The sequence below is a fragment of the Temnothorax longispinosus genome, chromosome 1 (assembly GCF_030848805.1).
Source record: "Temnothorax longispinosus isolate EJ_2023e chromosome 1, Tlon_JGU_v1, whole genome shotgun sequence".
In the NCBI taxonomy this organism is placed as follows: domain Eukaryota; kingdom Metazoa; phylum Arthropoda; class Insecta; order Hymenoptera; family Formicidae; genus Temnothorax; species Temnothorax longispinosus.
In genome coordinates, this window is record NC_092358.1 from 25,138,643 (window position 1) to 25,162,376 (window position 23,734).

General features: G+C 41.8%; 4 protein-coding genes across 7 annotated transcripts in view; 2 read left to right on the top strand and 2 right to left on the bottom strand.

Moving 5' to 3' along the window:
* LOC139820820 (WD repeat-containing protein 18) overlaps positions 1-10,757 on the top strand; it is a 187,759-nt gene extending 177,002 nt beyond the window's left edge. For both annotated transcript variants that reach the window (XM_071791362.1, XM_071791371.1), the window contains exon 2: positions 7,320-10,757. In XM_071791362.1, coding sequence (XP_071647463.1) covers positions 7,507-8,769 — 1,263 coding nt within the window. In that variant the 5' untranslated portion in view covers positions 7,320-7,506 and the 3' untranslated portion in view covers positions 8,770-10,757. The remainder of the gene's footprint in view (positions 1-7,319) is intronic.
* Positions 2,501-6,929, bottom strand: LOC139820849 (uncharacterized). 2 transcript variants are annotated; one of them, XM_071791430.1, is made up of 6 exons: positions 6,322-6,929; positions 6,079-6,244; positions 5,783-6,015; positions 5,533-5,694; positions 5,071-5,249; positions 2,501-4,985 (listed from the first exon to the last, which is right to left on the bottom strand). In XM_071791430.1, the coding sequence occupies exons 1-6, from the start codon at positions 6,429-6,431 to the stop codon at positions 4,846-4,848; spliced, it is 990 nt and encodes a 329-aa protein (XP_071647531.1). In that variant the 5' UTR covers positions 6,432-6,929; the 3' UTR covers positions 2,501-4,845. The 2 variants fall into 2 exon arrangements, with proteins under 2 accessions (XP_071647531.1, XP_071647540.1); XM_071791439.1 differs by having other exon boundaries at positions 5,783-6,000; positions 6,322-6,925.
* Positions 10,758-12,106: 1,349 nt separating the features above from the next.
* Positions 12,107-15,896, top strand: LOC139820913 (CAPA peptides). Of its 2 annotated transcripts, XM_071791510.1 has the most exons (5): positions 12,107-12,339; positions 13,113-13,154; positions 13,904-14,164; positions 14,732-14,881; positions 15,390-15,896. In XM_071791510.1, exons 1-5 carry the CDS (start codon positions 12,279-12,281, stop codon positions 15,470-15,472), a joined length of 597 nt encoding a protein of 198 aa, XP_071647611.1. In that variant the 5' UTR covers positions 12,107-12,278; the 3' UTR covers positions 15,473-15,896. The 2 variants fall into 2 exon arrangements, with proteins under 2 accessions (XP_071647611.1, XP_071647619.1); XM_071791518.1 differs by lacking the exon at positions 13,113-13,154 and having other exon boundaries at positions 12,128-12,339.
* A 238-nt stretch (positions 15,897-16,134) lies between these two features.
* On the bottom strand, positions 16,135-22,479 carry LOC139820740 (leucine-rich repeat and fibronectin type-III domain-containing protein 3). Its single transcript, XM_071791241.1, has 3 exons — positions 21,677-22,479; positions 21,344-21,603; positions 16,135-20,800 (listed from the first exon to the last, which is right to left on the bottom strand). Exon 3 carries the CDS (start codon positions 20,637-20,639, stop codon positions 18,609-18,611), a length of 2,031 nt encoding a protein of 676 aa, XP_071647342.1. The 5' UTR covers positions 20,640-20,800; positions 21,344-21,603; positions 21,677-22,479; the 3' UTR covers positions 16,135-18,608.
* Between the last annotated feature and the right edge of the window lie 1,255 nt (positions 22,480-23,734).

Consider the following 23,734-nt stretch of genomic DNA (forward strand, 5'->3'; position numbering starts at 1 on the left):
CTGCTCTTCGTAAAGTGATGAATAGTCGACAAGGTCCGTACGAATACCAAATTGCTGCAACAATCTGTTAAAACTGCGCGAATACATTATAAGACATCCGCGAACAATTTAATTTCCGTTGTGGCGAACATGTGTGTGTATGTGTATGTTGTGTGTGTGTGTGTGTGTGCAAGCCTCGGGTGAGTTCCATTTCAGCATCGTCGTCGAATATCAAGCTGCATCTCGACAGTCTGAAAAAGTACGAGACGACGCCGCGACGGGAAGGACTTCTCGGAGAGGAAGGGGCAGTTTCGAGAGGGGGCGGTGAAGAATTGTGCGTCGGGGGTTACTGAAACAGAAGTGGGACACTCGCGTGGCGAAAGGGGTTGGCCCTCGCGCACTGTGACAACGGCAAAACTCGAAACGACGTCGTCGTCGGACTTGGCTTCCGGCCATTTCCCGGCTATCGATCCACGAAGCGTTACGACGAAGCTGCCCCACGTGCAATTATAGGTGTATCGTGTGTATATAACACGCACCGGGCGCATTATCCTCGTCCCGCAAGGATGAGCCTCACAAATACGTCGCGCAAATTAGCCTTGTAAAGGCTGATCCTTGATTGATTATACAAGGAGGCTTTAAAACTGTTCGATCACTTATATTAGCAAAGTTATTTTATCATTTGAATTTATTGTCACACTCAGCCACAACGTTTTCCGAGAAATAACATTGTAAACTAATTGCAATCCAATAACTGATATCTTACATTTGTTTTCGGACATTCCATGTTTTTTTTTGTTATACGTATTTATGATGGTACGACGGTGACATTAATAATATAAATCTTCGTAACATTGACATTAACACGAGCTATATTAATATATCGCTAGTCGTATGGAAAAGAGACGCCAGGCTATTCTTGGCGCGAGATAAATCGGTGTGAACGACTCCAGGTGCATACACCGAGGAAACCCCTCGCAATCGTTCGCAAACCCGTAGCCGGTGAACAGTCGCAAACTGTATACGGTCGGAAGCGACCCAAATGCGAGCACAAACGTAGATTAATAACGTCGCTGCGATAATGAAACTGTTCACGTGACGCGTGAAATTTGCGGCCACGTTCTCCCGCGTGACGTGCCCATCGACCCAGAAATCGATCCAGAAATCTTCCCGGCGCGATCGAACGATAAGTTTGACGTACTTTTTACGTTGCTATTCTCAGCGAATTCGCACAGCACGAGAGAGAGAGAGAGAGAGAGAGAGAGAGAGAGAGAGCGTGAAAGAGAGAGCGTGAGAGAGAGCGTGAGAGAGAGAGCGTGAGAGAGAGAGAGTGAGGACGTGAGAGAGAGAGACGAGAGAGAGCGCGAGAGAGAGTGATGAGAGAAGAGAGAGAGAGAGAGAGAGTCTTAGAGAGAGAAGCAGAAGAGAGAGGAGAGCGTAGCAGAGAGGAGAGAAGAGGAAGAGAAGAGAGAGAGAGCAAGATGAGAGAGAGAGAGAGAGACTGAGAGAGAGAGAGAGTATACGAGAAAAGAGAGAGAGGATGAGAGTAGAGAGAGAGAGAGAGAGAGAGAGAGAGAGAGAGCGTGAGAGAGAGAGCGAGAGAGAGAGAGAGAGAGAGAGAGAGAGAGAGAGAGAGAGAGAGAGAGAGAGAGAGAGAGAGAGAGAGAGAGAGAGAGAGAGAGAGAGAGAGAGAGAGAGAGAGAGAGCGTGAGAGAGAGATACGAAGAGCCAGATTTGCCAATAATATCGTTGTCATAATCGCTCGTTTCGGTCAGGTGTAAGGAACACGGTGAGAGTCCGCCCTACATGAGTATACGACACGAGCGTATACGTTTCTACGTATGCGTGGAATCGATAACTGAGAATTAGTCTGCCCGGCTGTCTCCCAGAATTAAATGCGAGCGTACGGTAAGAGAAAAATTTAGTCGAGCGCCCTTGGGAGCCGCGTATATTCGCGCGAGTTCTGTTTATATGTCATTGCAAATATCGAAAGAAACAATCGATTAACATCACAATTTAATTTCTATTCGCAAAGCTCTTTTTATAAAATATGAAAACTTTATATAATGCTTTTTCATCATCTCGATTGCCATTAATAGTGGGCGGAAAACTGTAAGTTGTGTAAATAAGACAATTCAAATGATAACAAATAATGGACTGAAACTTGAACACGAGAAACAATTTCAAGTGTATAAATACTATAAATTATATATATAGGAGTTTGAAATATCCTTCAAAAGCTGAAGGACTTAATTCATTCGATAAATGATTAAGTAATGTCTATCAAAAAGCGTAAATATAAAGATATTAATTTTAGATAGAAATTATAAAGTACAACTTAATGAATGAGAGAAAATAAATTTAATTGTTTGTATTCTATGCATCTCGTCTAACAATCGAAAATTCAGCACGGTGAAATATAATATTTAAGAACTATTTTCTCAACTGAAAAAAATATAGCAGATTTTTAGTTATTAAAGAAATATAATATTTCTAAAAAATACAATATATAATGACGAAATACTTTCAATAGAATATATATTTTTATTTGAATTTATTTTTCACAAAAATTTTATAATTTTGTCAATATTCTGTTTGTTTGAAGTACATCGAGTTAATTCGGGCTTATTATGAAGAACTTTTTCAACCCTTACGTTACTTTATATTAAGGCACATATACAAAAAAATATGTGTCCTTTATTAACTACATAGTCTCTCAAATATTCTATAGTAATTAAAATCGATGAGAAGCAGTCTAGAAACATTTTTATGGCCAGTAACTCATCAGCTATCATATGTATCGTAACATCTCTTTCTCTCTTTGCTTTAATATACCATATATATATTCGGAAGTATTGTCCCACAATGGACATACGCGCAAGGAACATGAACCGTTAGGAAAGGGGTGGCAAAGTAAACGCGCGACAGAATAAACGAAAACGTACCCGTACGAGAGGCCAGAGAGAAAGAGAGAAAGAGAGACGGAGAAAATATCACTATAGACGGTACCGAGGATCAATACGTCACGAACACGGTCATAACTATTCGTGCATACACACAAGTGACTACACCCCATACCGACCATCATATTCTGAGATAATTTTTCTGCATATTATATCATAATTATGCATCATCGACCGAGTTGGCCCGCTTCACATAGCGCGTCAACGTAAGATTAAATGTTGCGAGATGAAATATATACATTGTATTTATATAATAGCTTAATACACAAGATAGATCAGAGACCGACAATCTCTTTCTCTCACATTTATTTTAAGGGTTTAGGCATTCCTGATTCTTATTACATTTGGTCCAATAGAGAATGTTCGCAATATTTGTGCGTTATAAATTATAGATAAATCTCCTATTAAATATTTCCTGTCTTGTACGTTTACGTAAACGTATGTCCAAAAATGCATTGTTTTCACGTTACAGACATGTTTGAGTTGAAACTCAAGAAGACAATTACAAAGTATATTATTTTATTTTTTACAATACAAAATAGTAGAAAATAAAATAAATTTTAAAGCAAATGTTTTAAGTGACCCCGCGCCTCCAGCCAAAATACACGTTTTCATTGCGCTGACAAAGATCATTAATGTTGTCAACAGGCCGGGAGTAGACAATTTGTTTTAGATGTCCCAAAAAACATGTGGACACCAGGGAACCACTGATGAACCATCTTGCGTGTCCCTTTAAACATGACCGTAATGTGAAAACGATATGTTCAAACATTTTTGGACATATATTTATATAATTTTCTTGTTTATTTTGATGAGTAGAACACCCCTGAAGCGGCCCACATTTATGTTACACCCTGTATATTGATAACCTAAGGAAAGACTTAAACTACTTTATCTGTTTTATATTGGTAAAAACTATACTTACTTTTCACACCAATCATAATCAAAAGGAAATATTTAATTACATTAAAAAGAATTATATGTGTATTATTTCCTAATATCTGTGTCTTTTTAACATTTTTATTATTAAAATCATTCCGCTTTTAATTGTATCATTTAAAGATAGATTTTCTAATAAAGGAATATTAATTCTCCTATAAAGAATTTCCAGATATAAATCACTATCCGATCCGATAAAATGTCATAAAAATTGGTAAATAATCCTGAGTGATTTTTCTACTATATAAAAAGGGGAAAAAAATTGGAAACACATGCGTGTACATTACTGTACATGTATAATTATTGCTTTTACATGAAGCAAAATAATCTTGATGTACCCACCAAAGAGATATTCTTATCGACTAAGCCCTAGTTAATGCCCATTTACTGTATATAGTGATACTGTTTCATCTTCGATTTCTTGATTCAAAAATATAAATTTTTGACATTTAAAAATTGATAAGTTTCCCTATTTTGGATAAGTATTTAAAAAAGTATTTTTTCTTTACAATGTTCTTTTCAATGTTTCTTGTCCATTTTCTTGCAGATATGACAAATATCATACAAGTTTGTGAAAACATAATATTAGTAGTAATGAAAGTAGTAGTGACGCTTTCAACCAGCTTTCAATATCATTTAGATCGGATTTATTCCTTTGTGAAACACTAATCACTTAAAACAACTCTAATTTGATGACATTCACCAAAATATATTGTTTACCTACAGTTTTTTTTTAATCTCCGTGCTTGAGAAACGTTCGACCCAGAAATCTATATCTTTTACATATTATTGTGAAAAAATAGTATTATTATTTTGAAGATGGATTTCTTTTTTTCAATCTTAGTTGGCGTTTTTTTCGCTCAAAATATTAATTGCCATACTTTATATATATAGAACTTCATATTTATATATAGCACTTCCAGTAAGTTTGTCGTGAAACTCATTCCCCAAGTTTGCGAGTGTATTAGTTGAAAAAGTCTTCAACTTCCGTCAACTCCCTCATTCGTGCTTCATGATGGGCCCAACGGTCTTCTGCCAGTTTATCAGATAATCCCCATTTGTCGTGATAAACGCGTTGACCGCAACTCGGACATTTCTTACCCCCTACGACAACAAAAAATAATAAAAAAATGTTTTCTCTATTGTTTCATAATATAATTTAATGTCTAAATAAAAATTTTATTTTTACCATGGAATGGCGGAGTCTTCATGTATGTCACGAGACATTTTAAATGGAAGAGATGACCACAGTAAAGTCTTTCGGCGTGGAAATCCGCATTTTCGTCGGTTACAACCTCTTCTGGATTCGTTGGCAAGCACGTTACTTTGCAGCGTTGACAGGGTTCCAGTGGAAAGGCTTTCACACTCCTAAATTAAAACATAATAAAATTAAAAAGAACTGTAATGGCCAGTCTACAATGAGTCGTTAGTCGTTAGTCGGATGTCGGAAGAGAGTCGAAAGAAATAGTCATAAGGCGTATCGTAAGGCAATCGGAAGTCTGTAAATGGTGATCGTAAGAGATGGCATTTGGCCATATAATATTATGCTTATGACTATTTCTTTCGACTCTCTTCCGACATCCGACTAACGACTCATTGTAGACTGGCCATAACAGCTAAAAATATGCTTAGGCAAGAGAAAAAAAATTACTTTATGAGAAAAGAAACAACTGTGTTTAATGATGGTGACGGTGTAAACGGCTTTTGTTGCTTCCTCAATGGTGGATCGACACATCGCCTTGCTAATTCCCTTCCTTGTCCAATTAGATAGCGTTTGAACAGCGGTGGAAAATTTGTATCAACATCACCAAAACTGCAAACAAACACACGATGTAAGTTCGTCACATTGGATATTAATTTGTTACGACTGCGTTAATTTTGTAGAAAAACACTGAACATACGTCACGCAACTGGTGGGATAATTATCCGGCACTTCAAGCTTGGCCTTAAAATGATACAAATTTTGATGCAGTGTTAAATTAATGGAAGAATTCTTCTGCTTCAACTTTAACTCATCCTTATCCCCTAAAAGCTTTTTCAGTGTTGATATTTCCTCGTAGCAGCAGATGAGAGGATTCTCCTCGATGAAATTCCTGATAAACTTCAAAACTGGCAAGATCTGCAAGTGCAAAAACTTTTGATACAAAATGTAAATTTTTAACATAGATGTTTGCTATACATAAGTCCAAGTATAAACCTGTGCTTTATTCAAGAAACGCTTGCACTCCTTTTCGCAGACCCCTGCTAATCCATCGAGCAACTTCGCGGACAGAGTTTTACTCTTTAACTCGACGAACAACGGCGATGCGGGATAATCCTCTTGGAACTGAATGCACACAACAAGTTGCTTGAACGGTGTCTTTCTGCAAGATAAACAAATCACAGACAACAATGTTGAGAAGCGATTTTTGACGTTAGCTCGAGGTGGAAGTTTTCTTACGTTATTTCGACGCGGACCATGCTCCGCACGCAAGAGACGAGGCGGCTTCCGTCGACGACATTGTGGCAAAGCTGTGATACTTCTTGCAATTCATCATCAATAAATCCCATGAGCAAGTGGAGACGCTAAGAAGAGATCCTCCGATAGGTTTTGGCTAAGTGAAAACGATCAGAGAATCGACGTAATCATGACATAACCTAACGGTCGAATTCGGAGTCGAATTGCGTGGGCAAATAATAAAACGCGATCGGTTTTTACGCGGACACGCAGCGTGATTAATTAAGAGATCACTTTTCAATCAATTCTCCTTCCCCCTTCGACGTTTTTGCAAGAGATTACGGGATTTGAAACCGACTGTGCAAGTAAGCACACTGCACACATAAAAAATATACACACACACACACACAAAATTTCGAAATCCTAGAGATGTCACGTGACACTGTTGTGTACTATTTTGAAAGCGATTGAAAAGAAGGACGTTCACCGGTCCTTGTGCTAGAGAAAATCGAAGTTCCATAGATTTTCTCGAAACTGTGAATATACGTTAATTAGGTGTGCTTTATGCGTGGTATAAATTTCAGTACCTCTTGCGGTATAAAAATCGAGATACTGAGCCTCAAAGTTTCAATTTTTACCAAAATTTAGTAAAATTTGAAATTTCGAGGCTCGGTATCTCGATTTTTATAAGAGTCGCTTGGAAAAACAAAGGGAATAATAAATCGAACAACCGAAAATATAAAGTAATTTTTTTGTCCTTGTTTCGTAATCTTCAGTATTTTTCACTATTCTTTCAATAGAAGAGTTGAAGTATTCTAAAATAATCTAAACTATTCCGATTGTGACCGACAGACACGACAATACGCCGGCGGCCGGTTGTCGCTCTGCCATACCGAGAGGTAGTAGCGTAGTAGCTCCATCTGAATTAAATATCTGCGAGACCTAACCTACTCATATTACCACGTGCTCAGTGTGCTCATACCGGTTCGTATTGTTAACAGGCGCAGTTGGAAAATCTAATTGAAGACAACTCGAAGGAGTAGTGACGATATCACCCAAGTAACGACTGACATTCGTGAAAGAAGAAGAAAGAAATGACAGAGTCAGCTTCAGCCGGCCGTAATCGACATTTGATACAGTACGGTACGTGTAGCGTGATGTCATAAGAACTGCAAGACTCTCTCCAAGATGCACCGAGTAACCGACGCGAAAGAAGTGATCCTGACGAGCGACGCCACGGGGGAGAGCTGGAGCGCCGCGGTGTGGGATCCCCGGAACGGTTCCCTGCTGTCCGTGTACAAGCACGCGACGGCGCTGGGACACCGGAGCCTTCAGCTTCTGAGCGACAGCTACGTGTTGGGCGCGGACGTCACGCGGCCTCGTATACACATCTGGCCGCTGAACAACCCGACGCCCCTGCCCAACGTCCGACTGACCACGCCGGGCAGGGTCAACGCCTTGGCCTGCACGCCGAACGGCTCCTACATAATCGCTTCCGTGGGCGAGAAACTGTTCGTCTGGCAGACGTGCAACGGCAGGCTGCTGGCCAATCTGGCCAAGCACTACCAGACCGTCACCTGTCTGGCCACCACGAGGGACGGTTCATTGTTCGCCAGCGCCGGCGAGGACGGCCTGGTGTTCGTGTGGTCGCTCTACAGCGCGCTCAACGACGCGCGTTGTTCCCCCGTTCACGCGTTCTCCAACCATAGCTTGCCGGTCAGGGACCTGCACTTCGGCCACGGTGACGCCCGCGCGAGATTGTACACGGTCTCGCTGGACCGAACGGCGAACGTCTACGAGCTTGGCAGCGGAGCTCTCCTGCTCTCGGTGGTGTTCGACGCGCCGCTCACCGCGGTCACCGTCAACGACCGCGAGAGCGAGCTCTTCGTCGGCTGCACGACCGGCGAGATATTCCTGTGTAATCTGCACGAGCCGCCGCGCGGTGTCGAGCATCACGTTATGGTGAGCTCGAGCAACGTGGACGAAGAGAGCTCTGTGTTTAAAGCGCACAAGTCGAACGTGACCGCCCTGTCGGTATCCCTGGACTGCTCCACTCTGCTGTCCGGATCGACCGACGGTGCGGCCCATGTCTGGGACATTGCCAGCCGGCAGGTGCTCAGGACGTTCGAGCACAAGGGACCGGTCACCGCCGCCTTCTTCGCCAGGGGATTCGACAATTTTCGCGCCCCCTTTCTCAAACCGCGCTTGCAGGTGCACAATCTGCAGAGGACGTCGGACGACGGTGGTAAGGAGAGCGTCGTCGAGGTCGTCGCCAGAGGACGAAACCCGGCGGAGATCTTGAACTTCGAGTCCTATGCGGAAGGCAGCGGCGATTCTCGAGGGTCGGAGGAGACGAAGAAGTTGGAGGATCTGCAGAAAGAGATTCAGAAGTTAAAGAATATGAATGCCAGCCTATATAAGTACTGCGTCACGCATATCCTAAAGTCCTAAACACATCTTAAAGATAATCGATTAATAGAGGAAACATTGGATCACGTTATTTCATATATTTTTTTTCTACGAGACTGAAATTTTAATTTGTTTTGTAAAATATATGTATAGGATAATATAAGGATGATATTAGACACGACTTTCTTTCTATGAAAATAGGTTTTATTTCGTTGAAAGATATATGCAATAGCTTACAAATTGTAATAAAAAAGATTTAAAAATACAAATTAAAACATTGTTTTTTACCTGAAAATATTTTTTATTTATAAATTGTTTTATGTTTTCAACAATAAATGGATAGATTTTATTATTTACCATCTATGCTATGCTTTTTTAACTTTTTAAAATAAATACTTAAATATTCATAGATTTACTCAAATATAGATTAAGAAAATCTATTTTAGATTAAATAATCCAAATTAATTTTGCGAGATATTTACGTTTTCCTATTATTATCTGCAAAGGATGTAGCTAATTACCTGTATTAATTAATACTAGACCGGAAATTAATATCTCTGACGAACGATCCGCCAAGAAGCTATTCTTCATCAACCCACTTAAAATACGATATTATAATTAATTTTTTATCGATGCGCCACAAAATTAAGGCATTGGCGAAAATAACATTTTATTGCTAAGCTCGAAGAGATACTTTGTTTCCTGCAATGTTCGATAAACCATCGACACGGTAGAGCAATATTGTTCTTCGCCATCTCTTCGGCATTTTCCCTTTTTTTTTTGTAGTGATGTAAAAAGTCAGCTGCTGATGAAACGCGCAATCCTATAAAAAAAATAAAAAAAAAATTTAAAGCTTCTAAATCTTTTTGAAAAGCTCAATCTGCACCACTCTCTTCGCTCGAAATAAATTCACTAAACACATGTCGCATGTCACCATATCTGCCCCTATTCATATCCGTGTATACTGTATGTGTATGAGAATACACGTGTGTACAATTAATTAAATGGTAAGCTGGTGATAAACGTTAGATACGATCCTCATCGACGCTCCTTTATATTTAAATGAGTCGTTATGCGCATACAAATGAAACGCTCACTAGCAGTATGTCGCGCGTCCATCGCGGATAAATTAAACTGCGAGACCGGAATCTTCGCACACGAGACAATAAGCCATCAGTTCATCTAATTTTCCGGTATGTCGTGACTCGGCAAATGTTAGGCGTATCAGTCGCACCATGCTTTTATTTATTTTTCCGGAAGACAGTCATTAGAGAATAAAACCGATGAATGACGCTCACAATTTCGTTCGAAACTACAATCAACTGCAGAACGATCAGAATTAATCTTTTTGTTTCTCATACTGTTAGTAAATTGATTTTTCACTTATCTTCGAAAAAATCTTCGTAAAGCGAAATAAATTTTCCTGAGAAAAATTCTCACGGAATAATTTTTCTGTGTATAAAGAATTTTTCGAGAAATTAATTTATCACCTCTGTGTAATTTAATATATATATATTTTTTATCATCGTTTACACGTGTCAGTTCTGAGAAGGCAATACGCACATAAATTAAATTATTTATGCCTTACCTAAAGTTATAAATTCCTAATCTTCGTAGGGGTAAATTGGCTTTGCCGTTTGACATTTTTTCCATTCATTTTTGAAGAACCATGTTCCATTTCTCCGTTGAGTCGGATGTACCCAACGTGACCGGATGTTGCAGAAATAGCGCGAAAAAGCATCGCGAGAACGTTCACACACGTTAGGGAGATTATCCTGAGACGGGAAGATCGGGAAAACGTGTCGAGAAAATGTCACGCACGATAATGCATCATAATCTGTCGCGCGATAATCTTATCACGCGTTTATAAATCTATATATTATCCCGCATCATCGTAATGCGGCCTCTTTTTACACCTACGTCGGCATCGACCGAATTACTGTAATACTCGGTAATTGACGCATTTGACGCATGCGGCGTTTTAGCTGGAATATTTGAAAGTGCGTCTAAGGATCAATACTTTTTTTTTTTAATAAATAGGACCCTGAGGGTCCGCACGTGCTATATCAAAATCGACCGTGTCGTGAAAATTAATAATATATATCTTCATACGACTGTGTATGAAGTAGCGATTGCTATATACATATATGGGACACGTGTCAACGAAAAGTTTTCGGAGATCAGAAATGTTGTAAATACTATATACTACATTGACAAAAACAAGATGGACTTTATTAGTCGGTATGAAAAAAATTTGCTCGTTCTCTCGCATGAAAATATCCTTGTAATGTAGAATGTATTTTTTATATTTTCATGTATCCCATATCTTTACATATTCCATTCATATTTTATAATTTTATGTCATATGTAAGACCAATCAAGATGATTGTCATAATAGCGTTGTAAATGTAATACCGTAATACTAATCATTTTTATAATAATTAATGCTATAAAATAAAATTACATCGAAATTACTGAAAAGCTGCTTCCGACGAAATCTTATTATTTTGCCAATTTTAAAACGGCCGCAGTATGTATTTATCAAATAAGAATTTATAATAATTCAATTAATATTACTATTATTATTATTATCATTATCTATCAGAGTCTTCGCCATATTATTTATTTCACCTTATTACTTTTTTTTACTCTATAAGTATTATTTTGGTACATGCTGATTGTGTCTTTATATTTAATGAAGCAAATCGGCTCATTGTCTTTATGAGACAATAATTTCGCGTTTTGTAAATTCTGCTATTAACCTTCCAGCGAGCGCGTGGGGTGTATTTTACACCCCAGGTTTTTTTTCCTAACGAGTGTTCTAGATTTATTTCGATACAGAACCGATTATTATCGAAAAAACATTAAAATTAAAGTTTCAACCTGTTTTAATATATATTTTAAGATATGTGCAACAATGAACAATATTAAACAGAAAACAAAAAATATTAATTGGTTTAATATTTATAAGCATAAAAAATGTGAGCTGTAATTTACACCCTACGCATCCTTTTACGTTTCAAATTTTCACGCGCTCACTGAAGGGTTAAATAAATAATTTCTGGTTATTCTCGTTTTGGATTTCTAAATTATGAGATTGATGAGATTGAGACAATATTGATTTTTTACTTGGAAAAGATCTAATGGCGTGTTATGCAGATCATGAAAAAGAGAGTATCTCGATATAGCGCACATTATATATAATAAAATATATATATATGTATTTATGCATACATGTGTGTGTGTGTGTGTACATATGCACGGATATATGTGCATAAACGCATATATGTTATACAATTATACATATATAATGTGCGCCAACGGGACGCTCTTGCGAAAAATACATTGGTCTCGCAAGGAGTAGGGGTGAGAGGACACACGCGGACGCTCTGCGACAAGGGGTTTGAACTGTGGGGTGGCAACTCCGTGATCGGGTGGAGAGGCGCAAGGTATAAAATCGGACGTCGGGTAACAGGAGGCATTCAGTGTCGGTGCGATTCTAAGCTTCACATCATCGCTACTTAGAATTTCGATCACCGGGAGTCATAGAAATGCAGGACAACCGGTTTTTTATCTTCGTGATTCTTCTGGCATTTTCTACGTCGCTAAATCGTAAGTCAATATCGCGAATTTTGCAATTAATTAAAAAAAAAAATTTCCTCTTTTGACCTTTAGTCATTAACGTTTGGCCCCATTAAGTCGCACATTTTAATAGAAGAATCTGGAGAAACATTGTTTTTTATATCAAAATTTTCAAACTTGATTTTTTGATTAAAGTTACTGAATCTTTATATAATACAACTTTTTAATATTAGCTAATTACTTTTATAAGTTACATAATTAAAAGTTAAAGCGTCTTGATAATTTAAGATCAGCTTAAATTAACCGACAAAATCGATTCACCTGGTCCGGATACTAAACTCGGATTTTAACTCGAACCTTAATTCAAAATAGCTAAATATATAGAAATATATATAGAAATTGTAGAAACAGTCGATTCAGTGTCAAATTTTCATTAAAAATGATTGATATCATAGAAATTGTAAATGAAAAAAAAAAAAAAAATGAGCGACAGCAGAAAACTTCTGATCTAATATTAAAAGTCACAGTTTTTATTCTCTTGCGAATAATATGTTAGATAATTCATTCTCATTGAGGCCAAACAGCAACTTGGACGCAGCAGTTCCCAACGCGAAGTAAAAAATGAAATAGGACGGGGAATTAAAGTGCAAAAAAGCCGTAGCGTCGAAAAAAGAAAAGTATTATACTGAATTCCCGCAGGAAATCGTTAAGCGCCACGAGTGCGAGTGTAGATTAAATTGTTAGGGATTATGATGTCCGACTTTTGATGGAAAAACGTCGACGACGTCCTATTTATTTTGCAGTTGCCAGATGCTCGATCGGCCAGCACTACGAATCCACCAGAGGCAAGAAACTCGCATGAGTGTCGCATACTTTCATAATTTTGCATTTTTTTATGATATAAGTTTTTATGACTAATTTTTCTTATTGTTTTATACATAAATATTAAACACACACATACACACAAACGTTCTAACTACTGTCACAATCAAAAGGATGTTCTTACTCTTTTACATTTTCTTTTAATGTATTTCAGACGTCTTTTAACTTCTTGTGACGCTTGAACGTGTTGCTGATTGTGACATTTAATTTTTTTTAAATTATAAATACTCTCAGTAATTATATCTTTATTCAAATATATATTTATATTTAAATTATTAAATTTTTATTTGAACTTTTAATAAAGAATATAAATATTTGTTTTCTTTAATATTGTCATTTACACTTCCAATAATTTTTAATATATTTCACACATTTATAATATTTTTTATCTTTTATATGAAATATTATTCTTAAATGCTTTTTAGTGAGAAGCACATATATGTATAATAGCACACGCACAAAATATTTCGCTTTAATTATTGTATGAATTGATTGTGAAAATAATTTATTCGGTAAAATAATAATTGTAGTGTCTCCTTTTTTATACTTTTACACATTATTGTATTATTTGCGTAATGAGAAAGTGACTTGGATAATTGATTGTTAGCACAGGAAGAAGAAAAGATTGTTATATACTTTTCGAAGAAAAAACAGCAAAATAATTTCAAACGATTGATATGTTCTAATCGGTCAGTCTCGCTTTACATTTCAGAGGGCCAGAAATTGAAAATCAACGATAGACGATCTGCCGGATTGGTGGCGTATCCGAGAATTGGCCGAAATTCGGAAATACCGAGCTTTCCTAAAACGGAGCGTACTTTCGGAATAATACATAAGCCCAGAGTCGGACGATCCGATGAATCGAGCTTGGGCAATTTGAATCGATTTCACGATTTACCGGCCGACGCTGACATCGAGTTCTACATTGCACGCGACATGGAGCCCGAAGTTCTCTTAAATCTTGATTACGAAGGTGGGGGGAGCTTTATAAGAAAATTTCAAAATATTACAAAGTATATTGAACCTTTAAGAATTATTTCATATGAAGATTATCGGGAAGAAATAATCTTATAAACGAGAATTACTAGAATTTATAGGAATAACTTTAATAATATTATTAACAACGAATTCTTTTTTTAAGTATAAATTGGAAGCTTGACGATATTGCCGCAAAATATATTTTAGCATGCAAACGTCGGATGCACCGATGTTACCGTAGAATAAACGTTTAACGCATTTCACGTCAGATCAATATCCGCGCGATGCCGTTATTAATTAAAACGGCTTTTACCGGATTGAATAAAATTTATGGAAAAATACGAGCGCGAACGTATACATATGTACGAAACAATGCAGCATTATGTGGCATGCGCGCATGCGATCGCAGTTTTTAACGAGTTGATTTGAACGAGACGCTCGCGGCGAATGATCCCGCCTCAGGATCTCGTTTATCGCTTTTAAATAAAGCGCATGCAACGAAACATATATATAGACATAATTTTTGTCAAATGGGAATTCATTTGTTAACTCCTTTATGCAGACTATGCGGAGAGACCGATGGCATTTAAACATGCTGATAAAATTCAGAAAGACGCCTCCTGGTTAATGCCCGATCACGTACACGGATACAAGGATCTTCGTTTCGCACAAAAAATCGACGAGCCTCGATCGTACTACTCTATTTTACGAGGTATGAATAAAAGGATCCTATTTCCATTTACCCTTCATTATATGAAAATGTTAATTAAACCATTGATTCAAGTTAGACCGTGATTTATTAACGCAATTTGCGATTTAAAATTTATGAAAATAATCAATTGTTCCTTAAATTGACTTTGTTAAAATTGAAATATTGAAATTTTTGTCTCTCAACCCTATATATGCATTGTTTAAAAGACTAACAGTACGTTCGCAATAATGAACACATCTTTAAATGTTACACAGACGGTATTGATCACATTATTATCGCTAAATTAAATATATTCTCTCGGAATACTCGGGACACGTCGCTATGTCGAATAGATATCGACTGTCATGCACGACGTCATGTTCGTTCTTTGACATTATGCGAATTGCTTTTTCCATAAAGAAACGCGTCTCGTGTGAGCGTCACTGCTTCATTAATCCTTAAGTGCGAGAAATTTTAGACGGTCCACGTGCGATTTTTCCGCTCTGTCACGTGATTGATCTCTTTTCAGGTTCTCGAAATAGTCAAGGTCAAGGAGGGTACACTCCGAGACTGGGTCGCGAGAATGAGCACGACGCTGCGGGTTTCCTGTAACTTGCCCCATCTCTCTGATCACGATTCGCGCCTCGCGGATTTGACGGACGTTGACTCGAGAGGCAATGGAAGGAACTTACTGTCAAATACGTCAGGAACGTTAACGTGCGGTGCTTCTGATTGTTTTTCCCCTATTTGCATAGGCGACCCACCTTATCCTTGCACTTTGTACGCAAGTTATGCAACACAATACATAATCTACACTTAAATACTGCAGTTTATAATCTTACATGCAATCCTCTCGCCTTGTATCGTCACGAAATAGCAATTCTCGGAGCTGCTTGAAGCCCTGGCGAAGAGCGGCCCGATCTTGATGTAACTCGGCATGCTATTCTACCCAGATTTCTATCCCGAGATACTCAATTTAATGTTCGTTTTTATATGAAAATAATGGAGAGTGGAAATAAAAGTTTGATTTACATCACGCTGAGCTAATTGGTGATCTGTTTTGTACATATTTTTTGAGAAACTCAATTAAAAATGGTGTGTTTTGATTTCTCATGATTACTTGATTACATATAATAACTTACAATTTACAAACAGATTCTACTGCTAGTGGTAATTGAAATTTGGTACAATACTTTTAATACATAATAAAAACCGTGGCCAATTATATATATATATATATATTACAGGTAAAGTCTTATAGGAAAAAAACAATCCTCATAGTTCCGTTTTATTGTTAGCGTATAAATTGGGTACAGAAAAACAATGCCATATTGTTCCAATTTTCAATACTTGCGTTGATTTTTCCTTTGAAAAAATGTGATTTACACGCCGATGAACATAATACGGTTACCCATACATCATTTTCGCACACGGAGTGCACAACGAACGTAATGAGACACAATACACAACAGTAACTAGATGTATGTAAAATTCAATGATTTTATTAATTGACAAAGTGTTTATAATGAATATTTCCGTGTATAACGCGCCGGCATGTGCGCGCGCGCGATTTTACAACGTCCAGGTCGCGCGGTGTACACGAATGTGTGTGTATGTGTGTGTGATGTAATAACAAATATGTACACACGTAGAGAATATGTAACAAACTAGTGATACACTTTGGAGAATGAATGGAAGGGGAAGATAATGGAGACGCGGCCGATTCGCTCGCGCTAATCGAAGGTCCATTCGTCTTGAAGAAGTAGTTGTGAAATATATACAAACAGTCTCGCCTCGCTTCGCGGGGAAGGGGTTATTGTTAGCAGACTAGAAGAGACTTAGATCCTAAGAGGTTTCCTCATCACGCATCCCGTCAATCATTCACACGCATTCATTGTGGGGCGCAAGCGGCCGCGGGCAGCTGCTGGCCGGACAAGCGGGCAAGGCAGGCAGACAAGCATAGACAGACAGATATTCGATAGGTCGGACAATCGTGGCCGATATCAGCCCCTCGATCGAACGCTCCGTATACTAATCTCGGTGACACGCCGACCGCGACACGGTGTGATATCGATTTTCTCTCTCGGCGCTTTCTCCGCATTCGCGCTGCATGGGAAGAACCATGTCGACTGCACCCGCGGGAGATGTCTAATCACGACTACATTCTCTCGTCGTTTTCCCAAGGGGGTGTCCGGCTACCCGCTGATAACTACCTACTCATGCGATCTGCGAAGTGGCCAACCAAAAATGAGTGCTTTCCATTCAGTAATAGAAATCAATTAACAAGACTTCGTCCGAGCTGTCATTTTTGCTTCCCATTTAGTCCATGTCACGAATCGACTCGCACTAATTCTGTTGATAGTGAAGATGAAGGAAAGGGAAAAAAGAGACCTAAACGATTATATTCCGACAACTTGTCAATAATCATGTTATTAGCAAATAATCTTCACTTATCTGTTTAAAAAATCTAAAAATTTGTTAAATTACAAAAAACAAAATAAATATTATAAACAATTAATAGAGTGTTCGCTTAATATAACGTTATGGCCGAAACGTTTGTTATTATTTTTATTGTTCGAAATATATTATGGTAGTACAAACATCCAGCTAGTTCGCAAGCCCTTTGTTTGAATTTTATAAATATTATATATGTTTCGAGTATAATTAAATCGAGTGTATATAAATAAATTTAAAATACAATTGGAATTATAAAGCAATTTGCTATTATATCGTTATTATAAAATTTAATTAATTTTCTGCATTTTAAAAGTTGCTCGAAACATTATACATATTGTGTATACAAGTGCACTCTAATTTCCGCGCGTGATAACTTTTTCCATTTATCGTATTTATGCTAATTTAAGTCGAGACAAGTAGACTATAAATTATGTGAATGGAAAACACCCATTGTACATCGACATATGTTGACCATTTCCTGGAAATTGTTTACATATTTCTTGTGTCAATGTATAATGAAATACTCGAGAAAAGTTACTTAGAGATATGCTATACTCATTATATTTTTCTAAACGCAGTACGGAAATCCAGAAGGTGATGAAAAAATATCAAAGACACTTTTACGATGTCTTTTAAATATTCAAGTTATATCTGCATTTGATTATTACTCAGATGTTTGATTGAGTTTGATATCGTCTTTTATATAATTTATATAACAAATAGAGATTAGATGCATAAAAAGCGACACAATTAATATTGACATTTAACGATAAAACTTTTAATTGCTAAAATATTATGTAACTTATCTTTATAAATAAATGATATTTCGAAATTTTGATTTGATATAAATGGCAGTCTAGAGTTGCGATCAATATTTGACGCTGCAAAATCTTTAATGTCCATTTTAATGATCCAGCGAATGCATAACGCCGGGATCAAAAGTCCTCAATCTGCAATGTGATTCTAATTTGATGTCACTGTTAAATTTGCGACACGTGAATGATTGGACACATTTTTGAAACTCCACCGAGGAGCGTATACGGATCACCCGTTCGAAGCGATTCGCGTGCATTCTCGAGGAGTCGATCGGTGAGCGATATTCCTGACGCGGTTAATATTACCGCGCGCTAATTGTTGTTATCCAATAATACCCGGCCGATAATGGATATTATATTGCTCCGCATCATACTGCTTCGCAGTATGTTGGGATAACGCCATTAGCGGAATATTATCGATTACGAAATCAGTGTTGCGCGACAATACGGATCGGCGTGGGAGAAAGGTTGCTGCTTTAGAGGGAAACGAACTCGTGCGGCGGTTGAATGATCCGCGGCGGTGGCGGCGGCGACAGCCGCAGGTCCAGATCCGTCATGTCCGTCAGCGAGAACGCGGAACTGCCGTTTGCCGTGATGCGCGGCCCCATATTGTCGTAAGGCGAGCCGACGGCGACCTCGGCGGAGCGTAAGGCTCGGCGCGGCAGCGTGGCGAAGCTAGAAACGTTGATCGCCGCTGACGACAAGGCCGCGGTCTTGCTGCTGGCCGACACGGTGGCCGTGGTGCCGCTGACCGCGTGGACGGGGATATCGAGGAGGTCCGGGTAGCAGCGCTCCGATGACGCATCCTGCGGCAGCGACACGGAGATGAAGATGTTGCCGAAGATCCCGGCTGGCAGGACACCGGTGGTAAATTCCGGCGGTGGGGGCGGAAATACACCGGCGGCGGCCGCGCACGGGACCGCGCGAATGGCGTTCACCGAGCTGTCCGCGGGTCGCAATCGTTCGACGGTGACCGCGGCCGCGGCCATCGGGTCGCAAATGGAGCCGCGCTCCGCCAGCTCGAGGTCACCGGTGCTGCACGCCTCGCCGAGGCTGTCGTGATTGCTGCCGCGGTCGTTGCTGTTGCCGGGCGTCGTGGTGGTCACGGACAGATCCAGCAGCTTCTTCTCCTGGTCGCCGAAACTGCCGCTGCTCTGCAGCTTCACTTTCTCGCGTTTGCTCTGCCGTCGACTTCCGCCGCACAAACAAAGAACCAGCAGTATGGCCGAGATGGAAGCACACGCGGCGGCCGCGCCGCCTCCGGCCAGACTCACCCAGAGCAGCCAGTTGTCGCTCTGGGAGAGAGTCGGGGCCGTGTAGACGCGAGGTATCGCCACGTTGACCGTGTCTCGCGCGAGACCGGCGATATTCTTCGCAAAACAGGCGTATTCGCCGGCGTCGCTGTCGCTGGCATTGTAAACGGTCAGATTGCTCCATCGGTCCGCGACTGTTCTGGACGCAGACTTGTCGTTGGAAGGTATCGCGGCCTCGGACGTTGTGTAAACAACGAGAGTCCCCATGTAAGGTTGATCAGTCGATTTCGTAGCATTGACCGGTCCGCCGTTTAGTTGCCACCAAACTTCTGGCTCGGGATCGCCGCTCGTTCGACACGCCAGACTGAGATTACCATTGGTCTCCTCCTGTATGCTGCTCGCCAGAACGAATACTTTTGGCTCGCAGGCGAATTCCGTAGCTTTCACGTCCTCCCACCTGCGGCCTTGCAGTCTTGGTGGATTTGAACAGATTTGCGGCGCGGAGTAGAGCTTGCTGGGTGTGTCGGGGATAAGCCAGGTGCGGAAATCTCGCAGTCTGCAATCGCATCTCCACTGATTGCCATCCAGTGTTAAGGTTTTCAACCGAGACAAGCCGGATATCACCGGAGCTTCCAAATACTCTAGTTTGTTAGTGTCCAACTTTAAGAATTCCAAACCGGCTAGCTGGGCAAAAGCCTGTCCGTGTACCTCGGTTAAAGAGCACCGCTGCAGCTCCAGATTCCGCAGATGTTGCAGCATAGGAAACTGTAGATTACGCAAAGTACCGAGCGGATTCCCGCTAAGTATCAGAACGCGCAGGCGCTCGTTCCCGAGGAATGTATTCGGCTCCAGGACCGTCACGTGATTGTCCGACAGATCGATCTCGATGAGTATCCTCATGTCTTTGAAAGAGTCCGCGTGGATACTGTGGATGCCGGCGTTACGCAGAAACACCCGCTGCAGATTCACCAGGCCGGCTAGCTTGAATATCTCCGCTTGCAGAGCGGGTATTCTGTTGCCGGATAGGTCGAGCACTTGCATGTCCGGGTCGAGGGATGCCGGCAGCGACGTCAGGCCGGCGTCCGGGCACAGAGCGGACTTCTTCCCGGAGGTCCACTTGCATCGGCACACCGCGGGACAGTCGGTCCAGTCCGGGAAGGCGGCCGCCCGTGACAGCAAGGCGAAACACCCCGTTAAAAGGAAGAGGGCGAGTAATATGCGCCCTCCTAGAGGGTGAGGCCTTGTCACTAACATAACACCGTCCTTTTATCGGTGTCTACCCGATATCTGCTGATCCCGTCCGATCCTCTTCTCGCCTCGAGGCGAGAACAGGCAGCTGGCTCCACCGCAACAGAGCGACGACGACGACGACGACGATGACGATGACGACGACACTTCTTCGTTTCACTGACGACCTGCGAAACAAAGGCATCGTATCAGCGTACTGCTTCGTGATCGATTGTTTGTGTATCCGATACTTTGTGATTGTCGCGACATCTCATCAAAGATTCGCGCTCGAATTTATCGTCGTTGATCACCGTTAGACAAGTTTGAACGAAAGAAGAAGGCGAGTGCGAATTGCTATCACTACCGGAAAATAGGAATTTAATATAGGCGGAAGAATAGAACGTCGGCGTACAAAAGATGTCGCGCATAAAAGGAGAAATATTACATTGCTGGAATAACAGATAGCTCGCGACAGATTAGAGAAGAATCGTTTCGAGCCGGGAAAGAGCTAATACGAAACGATCGTTCATCACGACCCTCGATTCCTAGCAAATCTGTAATTTTATATGCAAGACAAATTTTATATGCAAGAACTTAATATTTTTGCACGAAAGTTCGTATAGCTGTTTAAAACGAATGATTCCGGAATGTATGGAAACGTCGGGCAATGTCGCGCAAGTGGAACAAAAGGGAGAAAACAGAATTACGGGTATAAAGTTTCTCAGTCTTACTGGAAGGTCTCGTTTCTGGCCGTCTAAGCGTGCCGTCCGCGACACCGAATAAGGCCGTCATGCTCGCGTGGACGCTTCCATTGTTTCCCTCAGGAGTATTCATTTCGCAGACCAGTTCGCCGGGTTCCGTCGCACCAGCAGCATTGTCAGCGAATCCTCAGATCTCATCCTGATTAAGTGAGCGCCATAAGCGCGCGCGCGGTTCTTAAGCCAGCCAGCCAGCCAGCCACTCTCCTTTATAACTGCCGCCGCGACTTAATCTGGAAGAAGATTATACGAGTCTTATATAAATCCTATTTTTAACGTTATCGCCGGAATCGGTGGAACACTTACTCGCGTGGAAAGGTACACCGGGACGAGTCTCCCGCGACGATCACACGACGCTGATGTTTATTTAATATGCCGCTCACATAAGTGGAGTGGAAATCAGAAAGAGAGCGCGCGTGACAAGCTATCGATTATGCGAGCGATATGAATTTTAAATCCTGTCTCGGTGCTCCTCTCTATGCGGTCAGCATATTAATCAACGACGGGAATATGCCTGTCTCGCCATATTAATTGCTGAATCCGCTAACGGGGCTACTAACAACCCTCTCTCCCTCTCCTCTCCTCGTCCACCTCTCCGTCGGCGCGCGTCGTAATCCACACCAGGCGGCTTACTACACTTATCATAAATTAATCGCGAAGAAGCGTCCGTAGTATCACGATTGGCCCTTTCATGGAACACGAGCCTGCAGTCTAGTTGCGGCGAAAGAGTAAGTCGGTGTCACCTTTCCGCTAGCTTTCGCAGGCGCGGAATATGACACGGCTGCGGCGTAATTGAGTTGGGCGAAAGTTTCCCGTCGAATTGGCGGCGGGCAGTGGCGGTATAGTTTCCAGTTTACCAGAGTCCATCTAGCTCGTAAAGATCGTCACGGCGCGAATTAAGCGACGTCGATTGCGATTGCCGAGCTTCGGGCCGATCAACTGGGAGGGGGGGTGGACTGATCCCCTCCTTGGCCCCCCTCCTCCGCCTGTCCCCCTTTCTCCCACGGTGTCGGCCCGATCTTCGGCTGACCTGACGAACGCGATGTCGGTCGGCCATCAACCGCAGGCCCTCATCAGTTTACCTCAGGCACGTAAACTCGCCTCGTGAAACGCGAATTAGCGCATGTAACAGGGCGAAAAAGATTCCCGCGGACGCGTTTAACCAATCACGGGACCGCTTACAGCCTCCCACCGACCTTAAAGACGAGCGTACACTGTGTTCTCACACCCTCGAAATTCCATCGACCCCATGTCGCGCAGCCGTTCTTCCCGCAGCTTTCCGCTTCTCGGTCCAGCGATTTCTCGTAAACTTCGCCGATTGACGACGAACGCCGCGATCGCGCGCCGAGAGATCAATTGGGAACGACGAGCGATCTTCGCGGACACGACTGTCCTCGGCGTCGGAAGACGGAGGACCGAACGCTCTATCGCTTCTTTCCTCCTCCGAAACAAATGGCGATGCGTTCCGACGTCGCTGCACGCACTCGACGACGTTTCTCCTCACCACGCGCGTATCCTCCGCCGTGAACTTCTCCGTATTCGCTCTTACGGGAGGGCATCCCCCACCTGCGCCACGAGGTCGTCGACTGACATCGATGTCCTCCAACGCGCTTTCCTCTCTTCGCTCCGATCAATTAATCTCCGTGCCGGCGGAACCACGGCGACAACGGGCGTCCGCACAAGTCGCTCTGATCAAATTCGATCTCTGCCGAGGGACTGCGCGAGGGACGTGACAGAGATCGCGCGGAGATCGCTCCATCATCGGAGCACCTCATCATCCCTCGGCATCCGGGAGGGAACGGAGTCTTGGATCTGCTCGAGAGAAACACTCCGGGCGACACCGATCGGACGATCGCGAGAAGCGCGGCCGGCACCCAAATCCAGGCCGGGTGCCCTGATCCCGATTCGATCACTCGCTTTCCCCGTCTTTCGACGATCGGCCGCGGAGAGCCGCAGATTTGCCGCAGCGGCCACCGACACGACGGATCTGTATCCGCGTACCCGTCCCTCTCTCGCGCACGCGGCGCCCTCTCCTCTGCGCCCTCCGTTTTCCACCCTCCACCCCTGCGTTCACCCTTTTCCCCTCCACGAACCTTCCCACTTTGCGTCCCCCCCCCTCTCTCTCTCTCTCTCTCTCTTTCTCTCTCTTGCCCTCTCAGTGCACCCCCGTTGTGTGCCGTTCACCCTTTCCGGTTTCCTAGTCGCATAACTGTTTGCGGGCAGCACCGTCGAATTTTGGGTAGCGGTTCAATGATAGTAATATCCTCCCTCCCCTACATTCAAGCCCCTTCCCACTTGCCCCTTCAACATTCTTTGAGACCCTTCTTTGCGCCTTGATCTCACGTCTAACGCGAGGGCAAAAAT